The sequence below is a fragment of the Prenolepis imparis genome, unplaced genomic scaffold, assembly GCF_030444845.1.
Source record: "Prenolepis imparis isolate NDT839.2.m4 unplaced genomic scaffold, iyPreImpa1.0 SCAF_7, whole genome shotgun sequence".
Lineage (NCBI taxonomy): Eukaryota > Metazoa > Arthropoda > Insecta > Hymenoptera > Formicidae > Prenolepis > Prenolepis imparis.
Window position 1 is genome coordinate 15146124 of NW_028141165.1, and position 21442 is coordinate 15167565.

General features: G+C 34.5%; 1 protein-coding gene across 4 annotated transcripts; it reads right to left on the bottom strand.

Annotated features, from left to right (window-relative positions):
• Positions 1-65: 65 nt before the first annotated feature.
• On the bottom strand, positions 66-18727 carry Vari (MAGUK p55 subfamily member vari). 4 transcript variants are annotated; one of them, XM_083041815.1, is made up of 8 exons: positions 18270-18725; positions 12241-12356; positions 5446-5745; positions 4671-4907; positions 4021-4495; positions 3119-3453; positions 2807-2881; positions 66-1386 (listed from the first exon to the last, which is right to left on the bottom strand). In XM_083041815.1, the coding sequence occupies exons 1-8, from the start codon at positions 18367-18369 to the stop codon at positions 1210-1212; spliced, it is 1815 nt and encodes a 604-aa protein (XP_082897941.1). In that variant the 5' UTR covers positions 18370-18725; the 3' UTR covers positions 66-1209. The 4 variants fall into 4 exon arrangements, with proteins under 4 accessions (XP_082897941.1, XP_082897942.1, XP_082897943.1 ...); XM_083041816.1 differs by lacking the exon at positions 18270-18725 and adding an exon at positions 15212-15583; XM_083041817.1 differs by lacking the exon at positions 2807-2881 and having other exon boundaries at positions 18270-18727.
• Between the last annotated feature and the right edge of the window lie 2715 nt (positions 18728-21442).

The following is a 21442-nucleotide window of genomic DNA, read 5'->3' on the forward strand; positions in this document are numbered from 1 at the left end:
AAGAAAAATTGGGGATAAGAATATTGAAATAATAATTCATTTGTTATATATTTCTAATTTGTAACAAATATTTTCAATAAACTTTATTTCATATATCGTGCATCACGTTGCTCTTTTCGGCACAGGACAAAAGTGTTTCGGTGTAGTTATTTAATTTATTACATTTGTTATATCTATATATATCTATATAAAGTCATACAGATTTTAATCTGTAAACGGATACATTTTGGAAGGTATCGGTGGAATTGAAAATGTGGAATCGAATGTGTGTGCGTGCACACATGTGACTGTCCGTCCGATATTAGAAAAAAAACCACATTTATTAGTTGTGTCTATAAAACTCTCTGTGAATGTAAAAGACGAGTCTGTCTCGACATAGTAGGTCTTCGCATTAACCCAATTATAGGCTTGCGTTATTAAGGCACTCTATGCCAGGAATATATATACTTATATTGTTAACGTGCACGAGTAGTGAAATGAAACAAATCAAAAAAAGCAAACGAAACACACGAAATAAACGTATAATGGACGACTCCAACATGTAAATAACCATGTATGTACACGTGTTTCGTTAATTAAATTAAAAATACGCTAAAATTAACTGGACGGCAGTCTGATACTACTCTTACATCAATCGACCCGTTGTTAATATAGTCGTTGTAGAAATTGGCAGTAAAAAATGCAGCGTTTTATGGCCTTCTCTCTCTCTCTCTCTCTCTCTCTCTCTCTCTCTCTCTCTCTCTCTCTCTCTCTCTATTATAAAAAAAGTATCAAATTCTTAGATACAAGTAGGCTCTCCTATATCTTCATTGTTCTATTTATCAAAAACGAATGATTGTATATTTAGATTCCGTACATATAGAACGGGTCGTATTTTAGTAATTTATAAAAAGCTAATGTAAACGCTACATTGCATTTTTTAATTATAAACGGCAATGAGATTCTCTTGATTGCGCTGTATGCGGCACGAAGTGTAACATTCTTTGTACTCTGATCATACGTGCCTTGTTTCTTTTTAATTGCGCGATAAACGGAGTTTTACTTTGAATATAGGAGAACAATTTGCACTTTGTGTATAGTGCAATCTCACGCAGTTTTCAAATGTGACATTAGTAGTAATAAAACCTTCATCGTTTATTCGCGCGTAAAACTGGCACATAGCTTTTTAATTATTTTTCTGTCACATCAAATGCTGCATTCGAGAACCAATTAGTAAATCCAATTGACTGGCACCCATTGATGCTCCGTAGCTAAGGCATCCAAAGCTTCAATCACCTGCCTGAAGGTATTGTCAAAGTCCTCATTTATGATTACCAGATCGATGTACTTCTCGTAGGCTCTTTGCAAGGCCGCAGACTCCTCCAACGTGGATCTCAAATCATCTTCCTATTAAAAAATTAATTAATTATTTAACTTGTTTATTGTATGAAATATTTTCTTTTAAGGTTCCTGGGTCCTCGTCGCGGCCATGTTAGATTGTGACGCCAGAGGCGAGAAAACACACGCTAAAAATTCTTAGATGCCATTTCTAAATAAAAAGATATTTTGATGAAACTAACTTTAGATGGCTTTAGCACACTTTTAAAATACCTTGAAAACTATTCTTTTCCCTTGACAGTCAATCAACAAGCGTAAAATGTGATCGTGATATTAGATTTTATCATGCGGAATGACTGCGCATGTGCAAAGACTAGACGGATTGGGCCTCATATTATGGTCATTTTACAACTGTTGATTGATTATAAAAGGAAAAGGATAGTTTTCGAGGTATTTTAAGAGTGTGCTAAAGCCATCTAAAGTGCTGGTTCATCGAAATATCTTTTTATTTCGAGTGGCATCTAAGAATTTTTAACGTGTGTTTTTTCGCCTCTGACGTCACAATTCCAACATGGTCGGTGAGGAGTCAGGAGCAAAATGATGCTTTAATGCGATACAGTATATTACACAAGAGTGTATCTAAAAGAAAAATTATATATTATTTTGAGGAAATACACGCAACACAAACTGGATAATAAGCCTAATAGTGTTTAGAGTGTATTTCAAATCTTATTTGTTTGTATTATTTTCAAAATAATTTTTCTTTTAGGTATACGTAGTTATTTTACAATAAATGTTTGTGAAATACAATTTTGACGAAATCGCAAATGTGTTACTTGTTTTCCTGTAACTTCAATCGTAATAGTTTAAAAATTGATTAATATGATAGATTGATATATTTTACAATAATAAATGACGCGGGATTGATTGTCACCTAGAGAAGCTCAAGGAGAGAGAAGCGACAACTGGTCACGTGACCAGCTATTCGTGATTGGCTGGCATAATATGTACTATTTGGACATTGCGACGCCAATGCAGTATACGCAGTGCACACCGAAAAATGTCAAATGTGTGACGTACTGTGAGGTTATACTGCATTGGCGTCGCAATGTCCAAATAGTACATATTATGCCAGCCAATCACGAATAGCTGGTCACGTGACCAGTTGTCGCTTCTCTCTCCTTGAGGTTCTCTATTGTCACCTGTCAAAAGAACATGACATTTTTGGTTTTATTTTATGATATAGATTTTATTCTAAAAAAAACATGCGATATTAGAATATCCAATAGTTAATTTTATAACTACATATTAAAATAATCTTACATTCTAAATTAAGGATATTATAAATGCATGCTCTACGTGGGAGAATATTAAAATTGCAACTGAGGATATCGAATATAAAAATATAAATAACATGATATATAAATGTATATATATCATATAAATGTATATAAATTATATATGTATATAAATGTCATGCAACACAAACCTCATATAAAGATGCGAGGGATTCCAGCGTCCTGGCTCTTCTCGAACTGTATCTGATGGAACTCTGGCGGTCGAACTAGCGAAGCCAACATTGAATTTTTACAACAAAATTTATTAACTAAACTGATGGAATAACACAAAAAATAAAACTAAATACAAATAAATTTCGCATATATGTATATGAATTGCCAGCGTCACACAATGAAAATCGACAGAATAGGAGCTCTAAAGCGAGCATAGAGAGAAAAATTTAATAGACGCAGGGAAGACAATTTTTACAGAATGTAATAAGTAAGTTTTGAATTTGAAATACCGTTAGATTCCGACTGCTGGCACCGGTTGATCTACCGAGATCGTATAAAGACTTGAGTTGCTCCATCCCGGGCGCCGCGATGAATATAACGTAAGGCATGAACTCGGTACTGTTATGAAGGATCTTGAGTGCGGCCGGACTGCAATCCAACACGCACATCTTGCCGGCTCTTATCAATTCTCGCACAGAATCCAATTTCGTGCCGTACAAATGTCCACCGTGTTCACCATGTTCCAGGAATCTGTGCTCCCTGATATCAGTCTCCATCATCTCGCGATCGGTGAACCAGTAGCTCTTGCCGTCTTCCTCGAGAACTCTAGGCGGCCTCGATGTATCTTAAAAGAGAGATTGTTTGTTGCCGAATATGATAATTAATCCATTTGGGGTGACATGTGGCTTAGCACGTAGAGTCACAGATTGGTGTGCGAAGGGTCACAGGTTCGAATCTAGTTCAAGGCAAAAAATATTCCACATGTCTGCTTGGGATAAAGGATAATGGAAGATGAGTGGATTGGAGGAAGAAGAAAGGAGAAACAGGATTAAATAAGGAAAGGAGAAAGGAGGAAGAGGAAATGGAGGAATGACGAGGGGAAAAGGAGAAGCGAAACAGAGACAGAAAGGAGGAACGCTAAGGATACGAAGAAAATTGTAGACAGGAAAGGAAGAGAAGGAGAATGGTGGATAGGGGGAAGAGGGAGACAGGGATCTGTAATTGTAAAGTCGTTTAAGGTCAGGCCCTTAGAAGGTGTATTGTGATAATAGCTTTGTAAAAGGTTCGGAAACGCTCTTTGGAAAAAAGCGCCATTGCAACCCTTAGGAAAGTCAATTAATAAATAATATTATAAATTAATCCATCTTATTCACATTTGACGAAACGCATTAATTAATCAAATGTCTCTTACAGGGTACGATGGTGCCAAATTTCTCGGGGTCGCTGTTGATCAATCTGTTTTTCAGAGTCCGTCGACCTACGCCACGTGGCCCGACCAGAGCTAGGGTCTTGCGTCGGAATGGCGGCATTCGGGCGACCTCTTCGTAAAGAAGCAGCTCGGCAGCGTCGAACTCACCGTTCGACTTAGACTGATACATCTTCCTCTTTTTCTTCTTGGATATCCTGGTGCCGCAAATGCTGATCTTGTGAACATAGTCGGCCTCGGGCGGCACGAAAGCTTTTCTGCGCTCTTCCAATTCTAGGGAGGGTATCAGTCCGGGTGATCCGAGATTTTCGCCCTCCACCCTTCGCGCCTGCCACCAGTTCGGATCAGCCTGGTCGACAATTTGGAGGATGTCGCCCTTTTGGAAGGGCAAGCCAATTTCTCTGCAAGGTAGAAGCGTATCCTCCGACGGATCGTAATCGAAAAGAGCTCTCATGTAACACTGTAACGATAAATCAAGTAAAATACGAATCGCATGAGTTATGATTTGCATTGCTCCGCGATTATCACGCGACATTGTATTCTTCTCTACACTTGAACGAGCATCGTGAAAAAGAACGCAAACGTAACAGTTATCGGAAGCATCGAGACGGAAAAAAATAACTTGGTGCACTTACTGTAGATTTGAGAAGTCGGTTCGTGTCGATAGCGATACCTGGAGCCAATTTTAGAGATAGATTCTCTTTGGCTTCCTGGATTGCTTGTTGAAGCTCGTCCGGGTTTCGAACTGCTTTACCGTTGACCTCGAGTATTACTTCGCCTATCCTTAGAAGCTCTTGACGAGCTGCCGTGCTGCCACCGAGAATTCTAGCAATAATCATATTTCCAGATTCATCGACTTGTACTGTCAGACCCTAGAAACAAAAATTTATATCACTATAAGGATTAATAAAGCATCAATCAATAATGATTTTCGAAAACTATAAGCTATACATATTTTAACAAAGCATGCAGTATTAGAAAAGAAGAAGCACTGAAAACATTTTTTTTCCTTAGCAGTATCTCCATATGAAAAATAGCATTAATTTTCCATAATATGGCTAAAAAGTATGATATTGAAATAAAAAATGCATTTTATATAGGGGATGAATAATAATATATTCATGATATTTGATCAGACTTTCCAGATAACGTTAACCTTTTTTACAAAAAAATCTCAAGTATAGCAATAAAGCCATTTTTCACACATTAAACTTCAATTATTTTGGGACTAGTGTTTGGTTTGTGGTATCATTTTCAGCACCCAAAAATCTATAAGAAACACTTTGGTTTAAAATAATTTTTGGCTGTAAATTAGTATTATTTTTTTTCAAATGGTAAACAAGAACAATTTGTATTTGCTCTTTGACGCAAATCTTTTCTCTCTATAGGATATCTATGAGGTAAACTTACCAAGGGTTCGTCTGGTTGTCTCCTAAGACCGACCATCCTGATAGGCACTGCTTCCTTCTTGTTTGTCGGCATTGTCACTACGGGAGAAACCGCTTTAGAAGACGCTTCTTTGCGTTCAACAACTGCGTCGTGCGTCTCCAAGAGCGCCTTTAGATACGAATTGCTGAGAAGATTCACCAGTTCCTTAGCGTACGGGTTCCTGGAGTCTCGAAAGGCGTGACACACTTCGTCAACGATGTCACAGACGGACGAGCATACCGGTTCCACGGGCACCGGCGGATCCTCCAGACGCTCCTGGACCTGGACCATACAGAAATTTCATATCAAAATCTCTGTTAAAAACTGGTTTCTCTCTGGTGGATCTTCTAGAGGTATATTTCTTTTGCGATCCTTTCTCTTATATGCTAGCGCATTTTCGATAACTTTTACCTATTAACGCACTTTATATTTCCTACATATTGTATTAATATTATAATTATTATAATATATGCCTATTTTTTCCTATATTTATTATATATATTTATTATTTTGATTAATATGTAAACTATTTTGCATTATGTATCTACCGATTCTGTGTATTTTCTTTATTTTTTTTATAAAAGATATCAATGTGTTGATTTTCGATATTGTTTATCGAAAATATGTGCTAGTAATATTTTTTAGTTTATACATAATTCTTGCCAGTGAAAGTCGAGGAAGGGTTTTCTATTAAATTCACCATGAGATAATACGCGAAATCTCTCGGTTGTCTTGTTTTCCATTCATCAGAGAGAGAGAAAGCAAGTGGAGAAACTACACATGCTGTTGAATCAACAAATTTCTTTTACCTGTGTATTTCCGTCTTTGCAACAATGTTCGTTAAGTCGACTTAATTCTGGTGTGACCTACTTTTTTGCACATTTATATCATATGAATCTAAATTACCCGTACATTGTTATCAAAAGCAATTTTGCAGCATAATTTTAACCTATAAGATTTTTAAAAATATATTTTATAGAGAAAAAGGTTTATTAAAAAGAGTTACGTAAATAAAGATGTGTCTAAACGATTTAGGCTATGTATAGATATATAATAATAGAGAGTTAATGTATTTTTTTATGAGTTAAAGAATGTGCATAATAAAAAAACTTAAGCAAATTAGCTCTGAGAAATTAAATATTCTTTAAATATATAGTTGAATTATGGAAGTCATGTAAATATACACACGCACACTTTCAAAATGTATTGAAAGCGATTGGAAAGAAATCTAGGCGTTGATACATTGTTAATGATCAGAGTAAAAGAGTAATAGTGATGATGCTGACAGCATTTAATTGGGTTAGAGTTAATCTAATTGACACATAAGTCATTTAGTTCATTACATGCTTGCTTGGAAATATATAGAGAAATATACGATACAGAGTTTACAATGAATGAGTAATTAGAAAAGTAGGTCAATCACGAATCGTTCGACGACATGTTTAAGAGTTTTGAATATCCAAATAATACTGAAACTTTTAGTAAATATAATCTCTATTGCTTCATGATAGATTTTTTTAAATGCAGAATAATCTAAAAAGTATGGAATATTCAGAAAAAATTATTCAGTTAATGTATAGGCTCTGCTAATCTTTTTTCAATTCTACATGTGCATAATATACAGTCTGCAGTCGAATAAAAAACAGATTATCGTCAGAAGTCGATGATTCATCGTCGAATTATTTCTCCTTAAGAGTCGTAATCTCAATTTCATCAAAGCTCATTACATGGCTTTACTAATTATCAGTATTAAACGAGAATTTTTCACATACTCGACGCATGTTACGAAACTGATGGATGATTTATTAGTAATTAATGATCGGTCGAAAGTAATGGCTTCTCGGAAATTTTTCGATTTATTTGTTCAAAACACATGTGTGCTTCAAGCTTCAAACGCAATTTGTCAAAGAATCAACATTTATAACGCGAGATTTAGCAAAAGTTAATTTGTCATGGATTATCAACTTGATATAATAATTTCATTTTTCTTAATATATATAGTTTCACCAAACTCGTATTGATTTCCAATTCCATTAAAATACGAGATTTGCCGGAATCTATGCCAGACGTGCACTTACTACAGCCATACAGCTGGATCTTTATGGACCATAAAGAGTTCGGGCATTTATTTATCCACTTTGCCGCAGAGATCGCGAGATCCTTTGAGAGGTGAATCGCTCGTGTTTCTTTGAAGGAACGGAACGTTCGATTTGCAGCGATCTCTCCGATGATGAATGAGAAGCCATATCTCATCTGCATAGAATAATAATCACGCCATGTTTTGAATCAAGAATCGCGGTTAAAAAACGCTCGTTTCCTCGATTTTTTTTCTGAATATCATCAAATGAGTCGACTCTTCGCTTGCTTTACCGTTTACAAAAGGAGATTGTGCGTTCTTGACCTCTTTCTATCGTTTATTCTGGCTTGCAACTCTGGCAGAGTCAAGTTATATACAGCAATCCCATCAATTTCACTGTTTCGTCATATCAGTGCACATCTGAATCTTTAATTACCGACTAAAACGTAAAACGTAAATCGCTAACGATATTTTAACGTGTTTTTCTCGCGCTTTTGCAAATAACTTTACAAAATAATTACGTTTCGTTTACAAAAGGATTCATAAAGCCGATGAAAGGATAATGTTATAGATAGCTTTTCGTAGATATTCTTTCTGCATTCCTCAGAAACGACGCTCACCTGGAGAAAGAGCTGTATATGACGCGGTGCTCCGAGTAGACCGATGAAGACTAAAGCGCGGTCGTGTCGATGTCCTCACGACTGGTATCGATCGGCGAGAATCAGGCACACAAAGGGAAATTAGATTTATCTACTACGCGGCAAGAGAGTAGCATATACTACTACGTAGATGCTGACGAAGATGATATTCAGGTTCAGTATGTCGCGCGACACTTCTTGCGTAGGTAAGCAGCATCAGAAAACTGCCGCGCCTACTGACGTCGACTACTACCTCCCTCCTTGCGTAGGCAGCCCGTTCAGGCCTGTTGGAGAACAGGTGGGGGTCCTTCCTCTCCTGTGGCATGCAACACTCACTCCAGGAACGTAACTGCTCGTCCAGAGGCCACTATTCCAAGGTCATCGCTTGAATGAGACCGGCTACGATTGTTAATGCGGCCTTTGATTGACTCTTTAGGACCCTTGAGAACTCTTTAGGACTGCGTATTCCTTGGCTGATTTGGAGTAGCAAAATTATCGAGAGGTCATCACTTCTCGCAACAGTTTTTGATTTTAAACATTACATGTATGTAAAATTAAGCTCTCAAGTTAAAATTGTGTCAAAGTCTGTTCAAAGCAAGGCCAAACTTCTTCAGACAATGCAGGAATATTCCAAACATTTAAAAATGCACCTTAAAATAAATGATGGATTTTCCTCTCTTTTTTTCTATTCTTCATTTTTTCATTTTCTTCATTTTTCTCATAAAGAAACAAATTGCAAAAACATTTGTATATCTATTCTCTTCATTTAGAACGTTATTGATACAAGTGAAATATTTGATTTCTATCTTCAGTTCTTTGTAAGTGTAATTCTATGTATAGAAGAATAGCTGCAATTGGGGACGAAAGGATTCAATACGCTGTTCCATTTCCGGTACAATCATTATAATCACGCTTACAGTCCTGTCACCCACCTACATATGAGTTAACACACATGTTGTATGTTTCTCCCACTTCTTCTCGTACGATCACAAAGCCGACTCCTCGACTGAAATCATATCGTCTTATACACTTGCAGAAACACGCATGTAAGCTTCGTGTATCTACTACTGTGACACGCTCGCGTGGATTTCTGTGAGCAAGCGATGACTCTACGGAGACTCTACGGCACCTATGACCCGTCCAATTAAGAGAGGTTTCTACGAGGTCAGCCAATTATCCGGCATTAAAAGAGCAAGTTTTACAGTTCGTCGGGGATTACCATAAATCTTAATTCTCTTTTCGCGCGTCAAAGTTTTATTTGTATAAATTATAATATAATATACCTTTATACGTATACATATGAGAAACGGTGGAATAATTTCTGTCTTATTCAGGCGTTATCAAGAGTTTGACAAATATTTTTAATTTGTTTCTTCTTCCTTGTTTTCAACAATCAATTATCTGTATCTTAATTACATTTCTTTTTGCTACCTAAAGATTTTTCGCAACTTAGTTTTTCAAGAAAGATATGGTCATTCTATCGTGTTTGTCAGCAGTTTCTATTGTTGGCTCAATCCGGCATTAAAAACGGGAAACGTGAGCCGATTCTTTAATGATTTCTTGCCACCAAACGCTCTCTCTACCTGAAGTCACATGTTTTACTTGCGTGTCAGGTAAATTGGCGGAATGTGGACTCGAACAAGGGAAAAATGCACATGCAAGCGATTGCGCACTCGATGGAGAAAATGAAAAGATTTATATAATATATATATATTTTCTTATATATACAGGGTGTCCTAGACTTACCGTATCACTCGTTAATAGGAGATTGCTTATTTGGAGATGATTTTTTCTCAGCGAAAATGTCGAAAGGAAGGTCATCATTTCTTGCATGTTCTCAATTTTTGCCATCATGTATCTTTGTAACCTAACCTAACCTAACTTAAGTCTTAAATTAAAATTCTATCAAAGTAAACTCTATCTGAAATTAACTAAAGAATGTAGTTAATATTTTTGTTAATATTTTATTTTCACAAGGTTTAGTTTGCGAAAAAGCTTTTATTTTCAATCGCTTATAACTTGAAAATTATTGGTGCTTTGATATTTTTGGTGAGAAAAATCGTTTCCAAATAACCTTAGGAATCTCCCGTTAAGAGGATCCTAAAGCCGTCTTGTTTTACTGACAAAACGATTATTTTTCTACATGCTCTTTTTATTGGTTAAATAGAATAACAAATGCTTTTTCACGATTAAAGTACATATAAAAACAAAGCCGGAATCTACCGATTTTATATTAAAAATAAAAAACATTTTTTATTTTTTAATTTTCTTTGTTTTTAACATAAAATCGATAGGTTCCGACTTTGTTTCTATGTACTTTAATCGTGGAAAAGCATTTGTTATTCTATTTAGTAAAACAGGACGGCTTTAGGATCCCCTTAACAGGTGATCCGCTAATTCTAGGACACTCTGTATATAATCAGAATGTATTACATTGATATAAAACAAATTGCATCGCGTCGCGATGTTTCTCATACCGGTAATATTTTCATCGAAGGCGCGGTATTCTTCGCGTTAGGGAAGTGTGTCGCAACCGAAATAGCGTGGGTGTCGTGGATGTTTTAAGTGTGTGACGCAGATACGTGAAGGTATGTAGAGTGAAGAAGAAAAAAAACAACACACCATGTGTGTTTCCAAATTTTTCTCTTTTTCTTTATACCGAGTTAACTAATGAGCAACGAACGAGTTTGTTTTCTATCCTAGCCGCGTGGCGTTCTCACTCGACCAGATTCCAGTGAGATGATATTATTCATTCTTGTAAGCTAATTATACACACATACATCGCCCAGCTACGCACGTAATTAGACGATATAAGCGAATCGACAACTATGTATAGAACGCTTTGTGAAATTATTCTCGATATAACATTCGATCCAAATTAAAATATTTTAAATAATGTTTAACATTGCACAAGTTTCAATAGACAATCTTAAATTATTAACAATCAATTATATTTTGCAATGCCCATGCTAGATTAATTCAATATTATATTAAATGAAAATATTTTTCAATGCAATAAATGTAATAAATAAATATATTAGTCAAATAGTATACAATTATGTATTATGTATTATAGTTATATCCGTAAGAGGATAAACAATAAGTATAGGTTTATGAAATGCTGCAGTTTATAATTAGTTATATTGCTCGCTCTTTGATTCGTGCAAACCTAAATTTAGAATTGTACTTAGGGAAAACGCATAAAAGCACACATTCAAATATTCTCTGATTTATAGCAAAGTTAATTCGTTTTAGTTATGTAAGCGCATTCACCAATTTAGATCAGCGTTTTATTGACGAGATGAACGCGTTCAAGGAAACGAGCCATCGGTTCAACGACACGGAGCATTTGAACAGATGGCCAAAACACTCGCGCAAATGTTTTAATTTTTCATTTAATGACGCAACGAATTAGAAAGATATTCCGACAGAGAGAGAGAGAGAGAGAGAGAGAGAGAGAGAGAGAGAGAGAGAGAGAGAGAGAGAGAGAGAGAGAGAGAGAGAGAGAGAGAGAGAGAGAGAGAGAGAGAGAGAGAGAGAGAGAGAGAGAGAGAGAGAGAGAGAGAGAGAGAGAGAGAGATATTCGCTCGTAAATCCATGTTTCTCGTAAATTTTCGCGACCATAGCAAACACTGTTTAATAAGCACATGGATGTGCACATGGAAGCCATGCGTAGCGTATAAAGCGAAATTGTATCCACTCATGCATATATATATAGAATTCGCTAGTTGTGCAAGGCAAATTGCTATCATTTTTCATTGAGATTTTTCATGTCTACAACAGAGAGAAATATAAATATAAGGCAATTAAAAAATTTGAAAAAATAAACTTTTTTCCAATAATTCAATTTTGCATATTTTTTTCTTAAAAAAATTCAAATAAATATAGATGACAAAAGATGATAAGTTTCTGACAGGGTTTTTCATATAACGTGAATTCACCGATATGTGATAAAAAATTCGATTTGCCAAGCTAAAGAAGATCAAAGTTACTCGAGTACTCTCGCATCGTGGATGATCTCTCGGTCCACTTCGATTTTAGAGATAAAATGTGTACACTCACCTTCACAAGAGATGTGACGACCGGGCTGTCGAGGAGACCCTTTAGGAACAGCAAGTCTGTGTCGTCGGCGACTTTACCCAACTCCTCGATATTGTCACGTACGTGCATGAAGGCGGCTGAAACAGTAACGGCGCACTTGTTCATAATCAGCTGCGAATTCACGGACCAGGAGCAGCGCATCGCCGCATGCGGTATAGGGCCGCAACGGTGGCAACGATTGAGAGAGAGAAGGAGAGAGAGATAGAGAGACTAGAAAAGGGTGGCAAAAGACAGAGAGAGAGAGAGAGAGAGAGAGAAAGAAGCAGGGGATGCCAAAGGGGTCGCAGCAATGCGAGTGTGAAGCCAGGCGTGGCCATCTTTCAGCCTGATCAATATTTGGGTCAGCTACAGGTGGCCGACACGTCATGCGAGATCTCTTTCAACTCTCAACCTTTGAAGCATTATTAAACATTACTTTTCTTTCATCTTTCCTAAAATTGTTTATTCCTTTTCTCTTGTAAAAATTGAGAATAAACTGAAAGGAAAATCAATAACACTGTTCAACACTGATTTTATTCCCAATTATATTAGATCGATTTTAGGGTAACTCTCTTTGTGTCACTGATTCCGAATATGGCATTGGTTTTTCTAGATTGGCTCTAATTTTTGAGTGCCCCATAAAAAAAACAAAAATATAATGGTCAGGCATAGCCTATCCCCAAATCATATGGAAACCGTCTCAAATCATCTCAAAAGTATATGTATATATGAAATACTTAATGGCGTTGTATTCAGTAAAATAACAAAAACAAAGCTGATTCAGATAACACAATTAATTCATAGAAAAATGCTGTGTGTATTGTACAATTTTCTTTTATGTAGATCATCAGGATCACGTTGGAGATAAAAACAATATTAAAGAATAAAAAGACAGACGAAACTTTGTTGCATATGTCAGTAGCTGCAGATCATATTGGGATAGAATCGTAATTTGAGTATCCATTATCTCTCAAAAACTAGAGCCATTCGGCATAACTGTTGTCATTTTTGAATTCAGTATCTCCAAAATACCTTAAAATTCGTTCAAACATCCTTGGCAAACAAAGGTTTTTTTTATTGACCAGTGTAATTAAAACAAACAATATATGCAAATAACACACAAAAAATATCTGAGAAATATTTAAAACTGACTGATCGATCCCCGGATATTACTGTGATTTCGCATGATACTAGTCTCTCTTATCTATAAATAAGAAGTTTTGCAATTTTAAATTTATCTATATATGTAAAACTTTTTTTTAATTTTATAAGTTTAATCTTATTTGTAACGCAAGTTCGAAGGTGTTCCACAAGGTGTAAAGCTGTTAAATAATACATCCAAGTACGTTTCAATTAACGTCACTTCTATTCGCGACTTCAAGTAATATGCGCTTTTCCAAGGCCTTTTAGATATTATTATCGCGTTCCATTTAGTAGTAACGTTATGTCAGTTTGATGTGTAAGCCATTCCATTGTATGTAGATTCGATTATGATATTTATTATAATATTTATCATGATATTTTCAATGTATAGGGACACCCGTCCCTCTATGAGAAGTAGTTCCCAGCTTTAATCTTTTATAACATGACTAAAAAATAGAGAAATATATCAAAATAAAAAAAAATATATTTTATAGAAGATAAACAATACATTCATGACATTTGGTTAAAATTTTCAAATAACGTTAACTTTTTTTTACAAAAAAATCTCAAATATTGCAAAAAAGTCATTTTTTATTAAACCTCAATTATTTCGGAAACTTGACGTGCTGAAAATTGACTTTTCAGCATCCAAAAATCTATAAGAAATATCTTGTCTGGTTTAAAATAATAACAATTTTTTATTGTAAATTAATAATATAATTTAATGTTATTAATAATATAATTTACTGTTGTAAAGAAAGCAAAAGATATTCAAAACTATATTCCTTGATTTTGTTCCCGTTTGGGGAAATGCAATTTTTAGATTTAAGTGATGATCTGCTTCGTACGAGTTATTGATCGATTATTATATATTGATGTATGCTCCGACACATGCTTGAAACTTGAGTCCTCGATGAAAAGCCACTTGACTATGTAATAATAACCTGTGCCAACTATGCGCATGAATGATAAATGTATGCCATTACAAGGCATTGAAGCATAGATGGGAATACGAGAAGTACGATGTGTACGGAATATGCTGCCGGTTTTCACGCTTTCATACATACCTATATTTTTTTACAAATGGTTTTTTAGCTACACTGAATTTCAATTTAAAAAAAAAGATAACATGTAACATACATGTGTGTGCAAACATGTGTTATGTATAATAATAGAACCATATATTGTATAAATAAAAGAAATAAATATCAAAAATAAAAATGCTACATAATTAAAATATATATTACAGTTTTATAAATTTATTACTATTTTATTGCATTGTTTTCGCGCATTAATAATATCATCAATTCGTAATATATAGATGTTATTATCAATTTGATTAAATGCATTAAATGCAGTCTTGAAATGCATTGTTATTACGATGAATTGATGATTTTTATGCGCGAGCAGGAAGGAAACGCGACAGATGAAAATTGTCGACCGAAAGGCGTAATCGTTATTATGCCATAATCAACATTGAAACCACAGGAAAAGCAAACAAGGGAAATGAGAAATATGCGCCCGCCGCATAATATTTGCATTCGCTCCTACCGGATGCTCGAGAAAATATGATTCGCTACCGAAAACACATATACTCATATGTGTAAAATAACAAAATATTTCCCTTTATGTATTATATAATCTTGGAGAGAAGTGTGATGTAAAACAATTTCATCAGAGAAATTTATTTTTATTTTGTATTCTATATATAACTATTGTAAAATCTTTTTCACAGATTATTTGCGAAATCGTTGTATAGCAATGTTTTGCATGTCATGTGTGTGTGTGTGTGCAATGATGGAAATTTTACCGTTGTCAATTTGATGGATAATCGCGCCATTCATCGTATCCATGCTGGCGAGCAATCGCCGATCCTCCAGCTTCTCTTTTCTTCCGAGGAAAACCATGATAACAACTTTGTATGCCCAGAAAACTATAGATAACTTTTTCGATTTCGACGCAATTTAGTTGCAAGTTTAATATAAAAGCTTACATTTTCACACATTCACACACATATGATTTCACATATTTCCTCTATTACATTCTTTTTTTATATTTTTTCTACAGTTTGTCATCGTTTTAGGTTTGAAATATTATTTCACATTTTTTAATATTTTCAAGACGAAGGATACTCGCTTCTTGAAATTCATGAGATTCGAGAATCTTGTGTTATTATTAATAATGATCCTGTTATCACTATTTTATCATCGATGCGACAATTATAGAATTAATTATAGAATTAAGTCACCATTTAATGCAGTTCTTGTATGAGAAAAATACTTCCGTCGTTGTTCTCTTCGCTACCTCCTTGAGGTGAATGGAAACACTGTTTTACACCTGCCGAGGCCTCGAGAATCTTGGTCCAGACACGAGGGGATTGCGAGAAGTAGTGGGGCAACTAAGGCGAACCCGACGACACGATTTCGACATCACGTAATTCATGCTACTTGCTCGAAATTTTTTTCTGACGAAGTACACGTCCATCGTTCGAAATTATTAATTTATCTCGGAACAAAAATAACGAAACGCGGTAAAAAATTGCAGAAATAATAAATGTGACGAGAAAAATTTCTAATAATAAAAATAAACGAAAAATAAACGCGCGAGATCCTCGCGGAGAGAACCTCGAGGAATCGTAAGCGCCATTAACTGCCGACTGCCTTCAGAGATTCTAAAAGCTAGCTTTTACGAAGGGTCGGAGATCCAGAAACAAACCAGCTGGTAGTTGTGGTGGATCTGTGGAGGGGGTATACACATAAAACGAGAAAGAAGAGAAGAAAAATAAGAGGCATGAATTGACGCGCCATGGTCGTTTGACGTGTTCAGACGATTTTAGCCTTTTGAAGTTTTTGTTATTTTGTCAGATGTATATCACATAAATCTGGTATCTCTTTGAATCCCCATTTTCTACATTCAAATACACTAGTTTAGAAAAGAATATTTTTTTTGGTTATTTTAAACCAGATGTTTCTTATAAATTTTTGGATGCTGAAAACGATGCCGCAAGCCAATTTTCACCAGCACGTCAGGTTTCCAAAATAATTGAGATTTAATATGCAAAAAATGACTTTTTTTCGACATTTGAGATTTATTTGGGAAAGAAGTGAACGTTATCTGGAAATTGAATGTATTGTTCATCCCTTATAAAATGCATTTTTTAAATTTCAATATTTTCTTTTTTAGTCATGTTAGGAAGGATTTAAATACAAAGTTTTGCTGAGATAGCAAATATTCCGCCTATGATAAAGTCATATATTATACTCTTAATTTGTAGTTTAGGACTATCGATACACATACACAGTATAACTTATCGTGATAGATTCTACTAAATGTATATTTATATATAGGGTGTCTCATTTTAGTTGCCCTTGAATTTTTCGGAACAAATGCATTTTTGAAAAAATGTTCCAGACAAAAGTTGTATGATTTAAAGGGAGCCAAATAATATGGTAAAATCAATTTTGAAAATAATAATTTTTTTCCAAAAAAACATTTTCCTCAGGAGCATCTCCATATGAAAAATAATTCTCAGCTTTAATCTTTCATAACATGACTAAAAAGTAATAAGATATTGAAAGAAATAAATGCATTTTACAGGGATGAATAATACATTCATCATATTTAATCAGACTTTCCAGATAACGTTAATCTTTTTTACAAAAAAGTCTTAAATATCGCAAAAAAAACCATTTTTTGTACATTAAACCTCAATTATTTTGGAAATCTGACGTGCTAGTGAAATTTGGTAATTTGTGGCATTGTTTTCAGCATCCAAGAATCTATAAAAAAACACTTTATTTGGTTTAAAATAATTTATGACTGTAAACTAGTGTTATATCAAACGTTTTATATATATATTAGAAACATTTTTTAAAACTCTTTGAAAAGAAATAGAACTCTATTAATCATATCAAAATTTTGAAAATTGGATATTTACAAAGGTAAATCAATATAAAGCATATAATTGCTAAAGCAGTAAAAAAAAATTCTCGAGAAGATAAAAAACTGACATGATAATAACAAGGTAAATGGCGCAATTTAGAGAAGAAGAGAAAAAAAGAAGGGAAAATACGAGAAGGAGAAATTGAGAAACGTATAAAACCGATAAAAGTAGGATCTGGTATCTAGATGCCAGACGCCGACGATTACCGGAAGTATTTCAATCGTATTGAACCTGAAGAGGTTTCTCTGCTACGAACAGGAAGGAAATCGTAAGCAATCAGCGTTCGCTTTTCTCGTTCAAGGTTGCACGCCGAGCGTCATCGATCGCCCGAGGTTGCCGTCGGTCTGGAGAACATGTGCATGGTAATCGATTGAATCGCACCGTAGACAAACTTTGGACAGCTTGCCGACAAATTCGGACTTTGACATTAAAACCCATTTCAGATGGTTTAAAGTTTAAATATACGCAGTTGATGTATTTTCAGTCGCAGATAGCACCATGTTCAAAATCGGCACATAAGACATTTTAAAGATATTTTTAAGATGTCTTTTGGATATCATATCATAAGACTTCTTAAAGAGGTCTTAAAGATTTTTTTAAAGATGTCTTAAACTCCAATTTTGGACATGGTGCTGTACTGTTTTGTATTCCTTCGTTGAATTTCGTTGAGTATAATTTTAATCAAATTATTACTTTAATCATTGATAATTAGAAGAACAGTTTTATATTATATTTTGTAAGAGAAGCATTGAACAATAGAAATGTCTTCGTTTTTCATGCAAATCTTATAAATCAGCGTTCAGCATGAAAACCGATTTTTTCTTCCATTCCAATGTGCATTTCGTGATAGGTGACGTATCAATAAACTTAAATTTAATTAAAAAATAAGAGAGGATATAGAGTTTAATTGTAAGAATAGTCTTACCTGAAATGGAGTTCAAGTTCTTTTTGTGAATGATCGATGATAGAGCGGAGCAACCGCAAACGTCCTCGATGACGTTTCCCTTCGATTTACTCTTCCTCATCTCGGTTGACTTCCCAAGGTAATCCCGTGCGACATTACATCTATCCTGGTCAATCACTCTTCAGGTCTTCCATTTGGAATCCAATCATTACGAAGATTTGTCGTAAACTTTTCGATTTCATGAAATTGTGTAGTCATGCTCTTCGCTTCGCGCTATTCCAGTTCAAAGATTTCACGTGCATATTTCGTTGGCTTTTCCTCGAGTGAATCGATAACTTTCCGGTCGGGCGATGATCGGAGCGGCTATTGCGCGATGGAAATGAACCGCCGTCCGGCGGATCAAGATCTATTCATAGATCGAAACGACTTCGGCGCCAAGTAGTTTTTCCGCGAATGCGGAAACGATATACCACATACCCTGCATGGGATCACACACGACGCTCATTGAGTCGCGCGAACCGACCGCGACCGGTACTTATAGTCGTCGGTCCGAAGGGGGTGGCACCTTAGTGCACCCTATCTATCACTCTTTCCTTCTCTCTTCCTCTTTCTAAGGCAATTCCTCGACTCGTGGCAACGCGACTGTTACACGTTATATCCCCCCTCGATCGATAGTAAACGCGCCCATGAAAGGGTCGGAAATATTCTTCGCGGAGCTGTACACGAAGGAGTGCTAATGCAAGGAAATGCTGTTCCAAAAAAAGTTTGAAATAACACATTTTCTTCTGCCGTTCTTCACAAAATATTATTTTCATTAATTAACACTAGCTTACATTAAAAATTTATTTTTAACCAGACAAAATGTTTCTTATAGATTTTTTGGGTGCTGAAAACAATGCCGCAAATCAAATTTCATTAGCACGTCAGATTTCCAAAATAATTGAGGTTTAATGTGTAAAAAATGGCTTTTTTTGCAAAATTTGAGATTTTTTTATAAATAAAAATTAACGTTATCTGAAAAGTCTGATTAAATATCATGCAAATGTATTGTTCATCCCCTATAAAATGTATTTTTTTTATTTCAATATCTTACTTTTTAGTCATGTTCTGAAAGATTAAAGTTGGAAACTATTCATGTATGGAGATGTTCCTAAGGAAGTTTTTTTTTGGAAAAAAATTATTTTTTTCAAAATTGATTTTATCATTATTTGTCCCTCTTTAGATCAAATAACTCTTGTCTGGAACACTTTTTTCGAAAATGCATTTGTTTCAAAAAATTCAAAGTGGGCAAAATGAGACACTAGGAACTTTATCATCATAGGTGCTATCTCAGCAAAACTCTGTATTTAAATCCTTCATGCTAACATGACTAGAAAATAAGATATCAAAATAAAAAAAATGTATTTTACAGGGAATGAATATATTCATAACATCTGATCAGAATTTCTAGATAACGTTAACCTTTTTCACAAAAAAGTCTCAAATCCATATCTAAGGCCGGTATTCATAGTCGGTTCTTATATTTAAGACTGTCTTAAGTACAATCTTAAGAAGTGATTAACCAATCACAGAGCCGTATTTGCATCTTAAGACATTACTTAAGACGGTCTTGAAATGAGAACGGACTATGAATACCGGCCTATAAAAGGCATGTAAAGTCGATTGCTCGAATATCTCGAAGTTTATTGTTGTCGCTTTTCCGCGATGCTCATTGGCTGCCTCGATTCGCGTTATGCGTTATATTCGTAGCTTCGAGCTGTCATCGCGAGGGTTAACATTTTGACAGTTGTTTAAAATAAAATTATATAAAATCACTATATGGAATCGGACAATAGCGCGCGCGCAGCGCGCGCTTGTGTTGTTTAGTATCGTAAAAAAGCCATTTTTTTTCATATTTAACCTCAATTATTTCGGAAACCTGAAACGTACTGGTCAAAATTGGCGTGCGGCATCGTTTTCAGCATCCAAAAATCTAAGAAACACCTTGTCTAGTTTAAAATAATAAAAAAATATTTTTTTGTAAACTATAGTGTAATATTCGAAGGTTTTATCCAATTAAAATTCAATTAATCTTGCTTCAAATTAATATACTTTTTATTTTACTGTTTTTTTAAATCTGCTTTAATCTATCTTAAAGTCCTCCTTTTTTTGAGTAAAAACATTGACAAGTACTGTATATAAATACTGTACGTAAATATTTAATTGTTTTTTTTATATAAAAAATATACAAAAATTGTAATAAAATTATATCTAAATTTAAAAAAAATTTAGGACTTGACGCGTAATGTTTTTTTTATACATTATTTTAATGTAATAACCCAGTGAGCAATATGTTATCAAAAGAAATTCATAAAGTACTCAAGTTTAAGAGTCGGACTTCCGATAACTCCATCAAAATGATAATATTATGATATCAATAAGTCCTCCAATGCGTCGATTTTAGAGGAAAGAAAGACATCACATAAACGACATCTAAAAGAATTCCATAATCTGACTTCTTTTAAATATCAAAAAAAGGTTACCGTTAAGAATTGCTATTTGTAGTATTATATTTTTACATATTTTTATATTTTAAAAAAATATAAATCTTAGTATACATTTCTTTTATAACATTTTATTAAAATTAAAACAGGTTTGAAAATGTCCATAGACTTTGAATAAAAAAAACTTTATGATTGCAACGTGCTTTTTGTAGACATAACCCAACTTCTTTGGTTGGATATAGAGGCAACATAGAACAAATAACAAAAATATATATGAAAATATATAATCTCTATTTTATGCTCAAATACATATTTAATAATATTTATAATTTAAGAAAAAAAGATTAAACGTTAATATCGAAGAACGTAAATGCTATCTCCTTGAAATTCAACTCAGAGCACGCAGTTCACACACGTATATATATGTGGCTTGCCCATGTGCGGCGTTCATAAAATAGCACACTTGCTAGAGACTCTACAGACATCTATGAATAGACAATATAAAGAGCTCTTTTGAAAGATATCTTACAAAAAGATAACTTACTAATATCATTTTTGAGAAAAATTAATGAAGTTTTCAAAAAGTTCTCTTAAAGAGCTCTTCCTCTCAATAATGCTCACTGGGAATATAGGATAGAATGCCATTATAGTACGCGCCTACTGTACTATACTAAACAGAGATATCAAATCTCTTCTGTAAACTTGTGACTA

What these genes read in the sequence shown, in the direction of transcription:
- Vari (XM_083041815.1), bottom strand. Translation starts at nt 18,369, where the DNA reads ATGAGGAAGAGTAAATCGAAGGGAAACGTCATCGAGGACGTTTGCGGT. An exon ending in ACCGACTTCTCAAATCTACA is followed by an intron (nt 4,496 to 4,670) that starts GTAAGTGCACCA and finishes TTATCGTTACAG; the next exon opens with TGTTACATGAGAGCTCTTTT. An exon ending in CCAGCAGTCGGAATCTAACG is followed by an intron (nt 2,882 to 3,118) that starts GTATTTCAAATT and finishes TGGCTTCGCTAG; the next exon opens with TTCGACCGCCAGAGTTCCAT.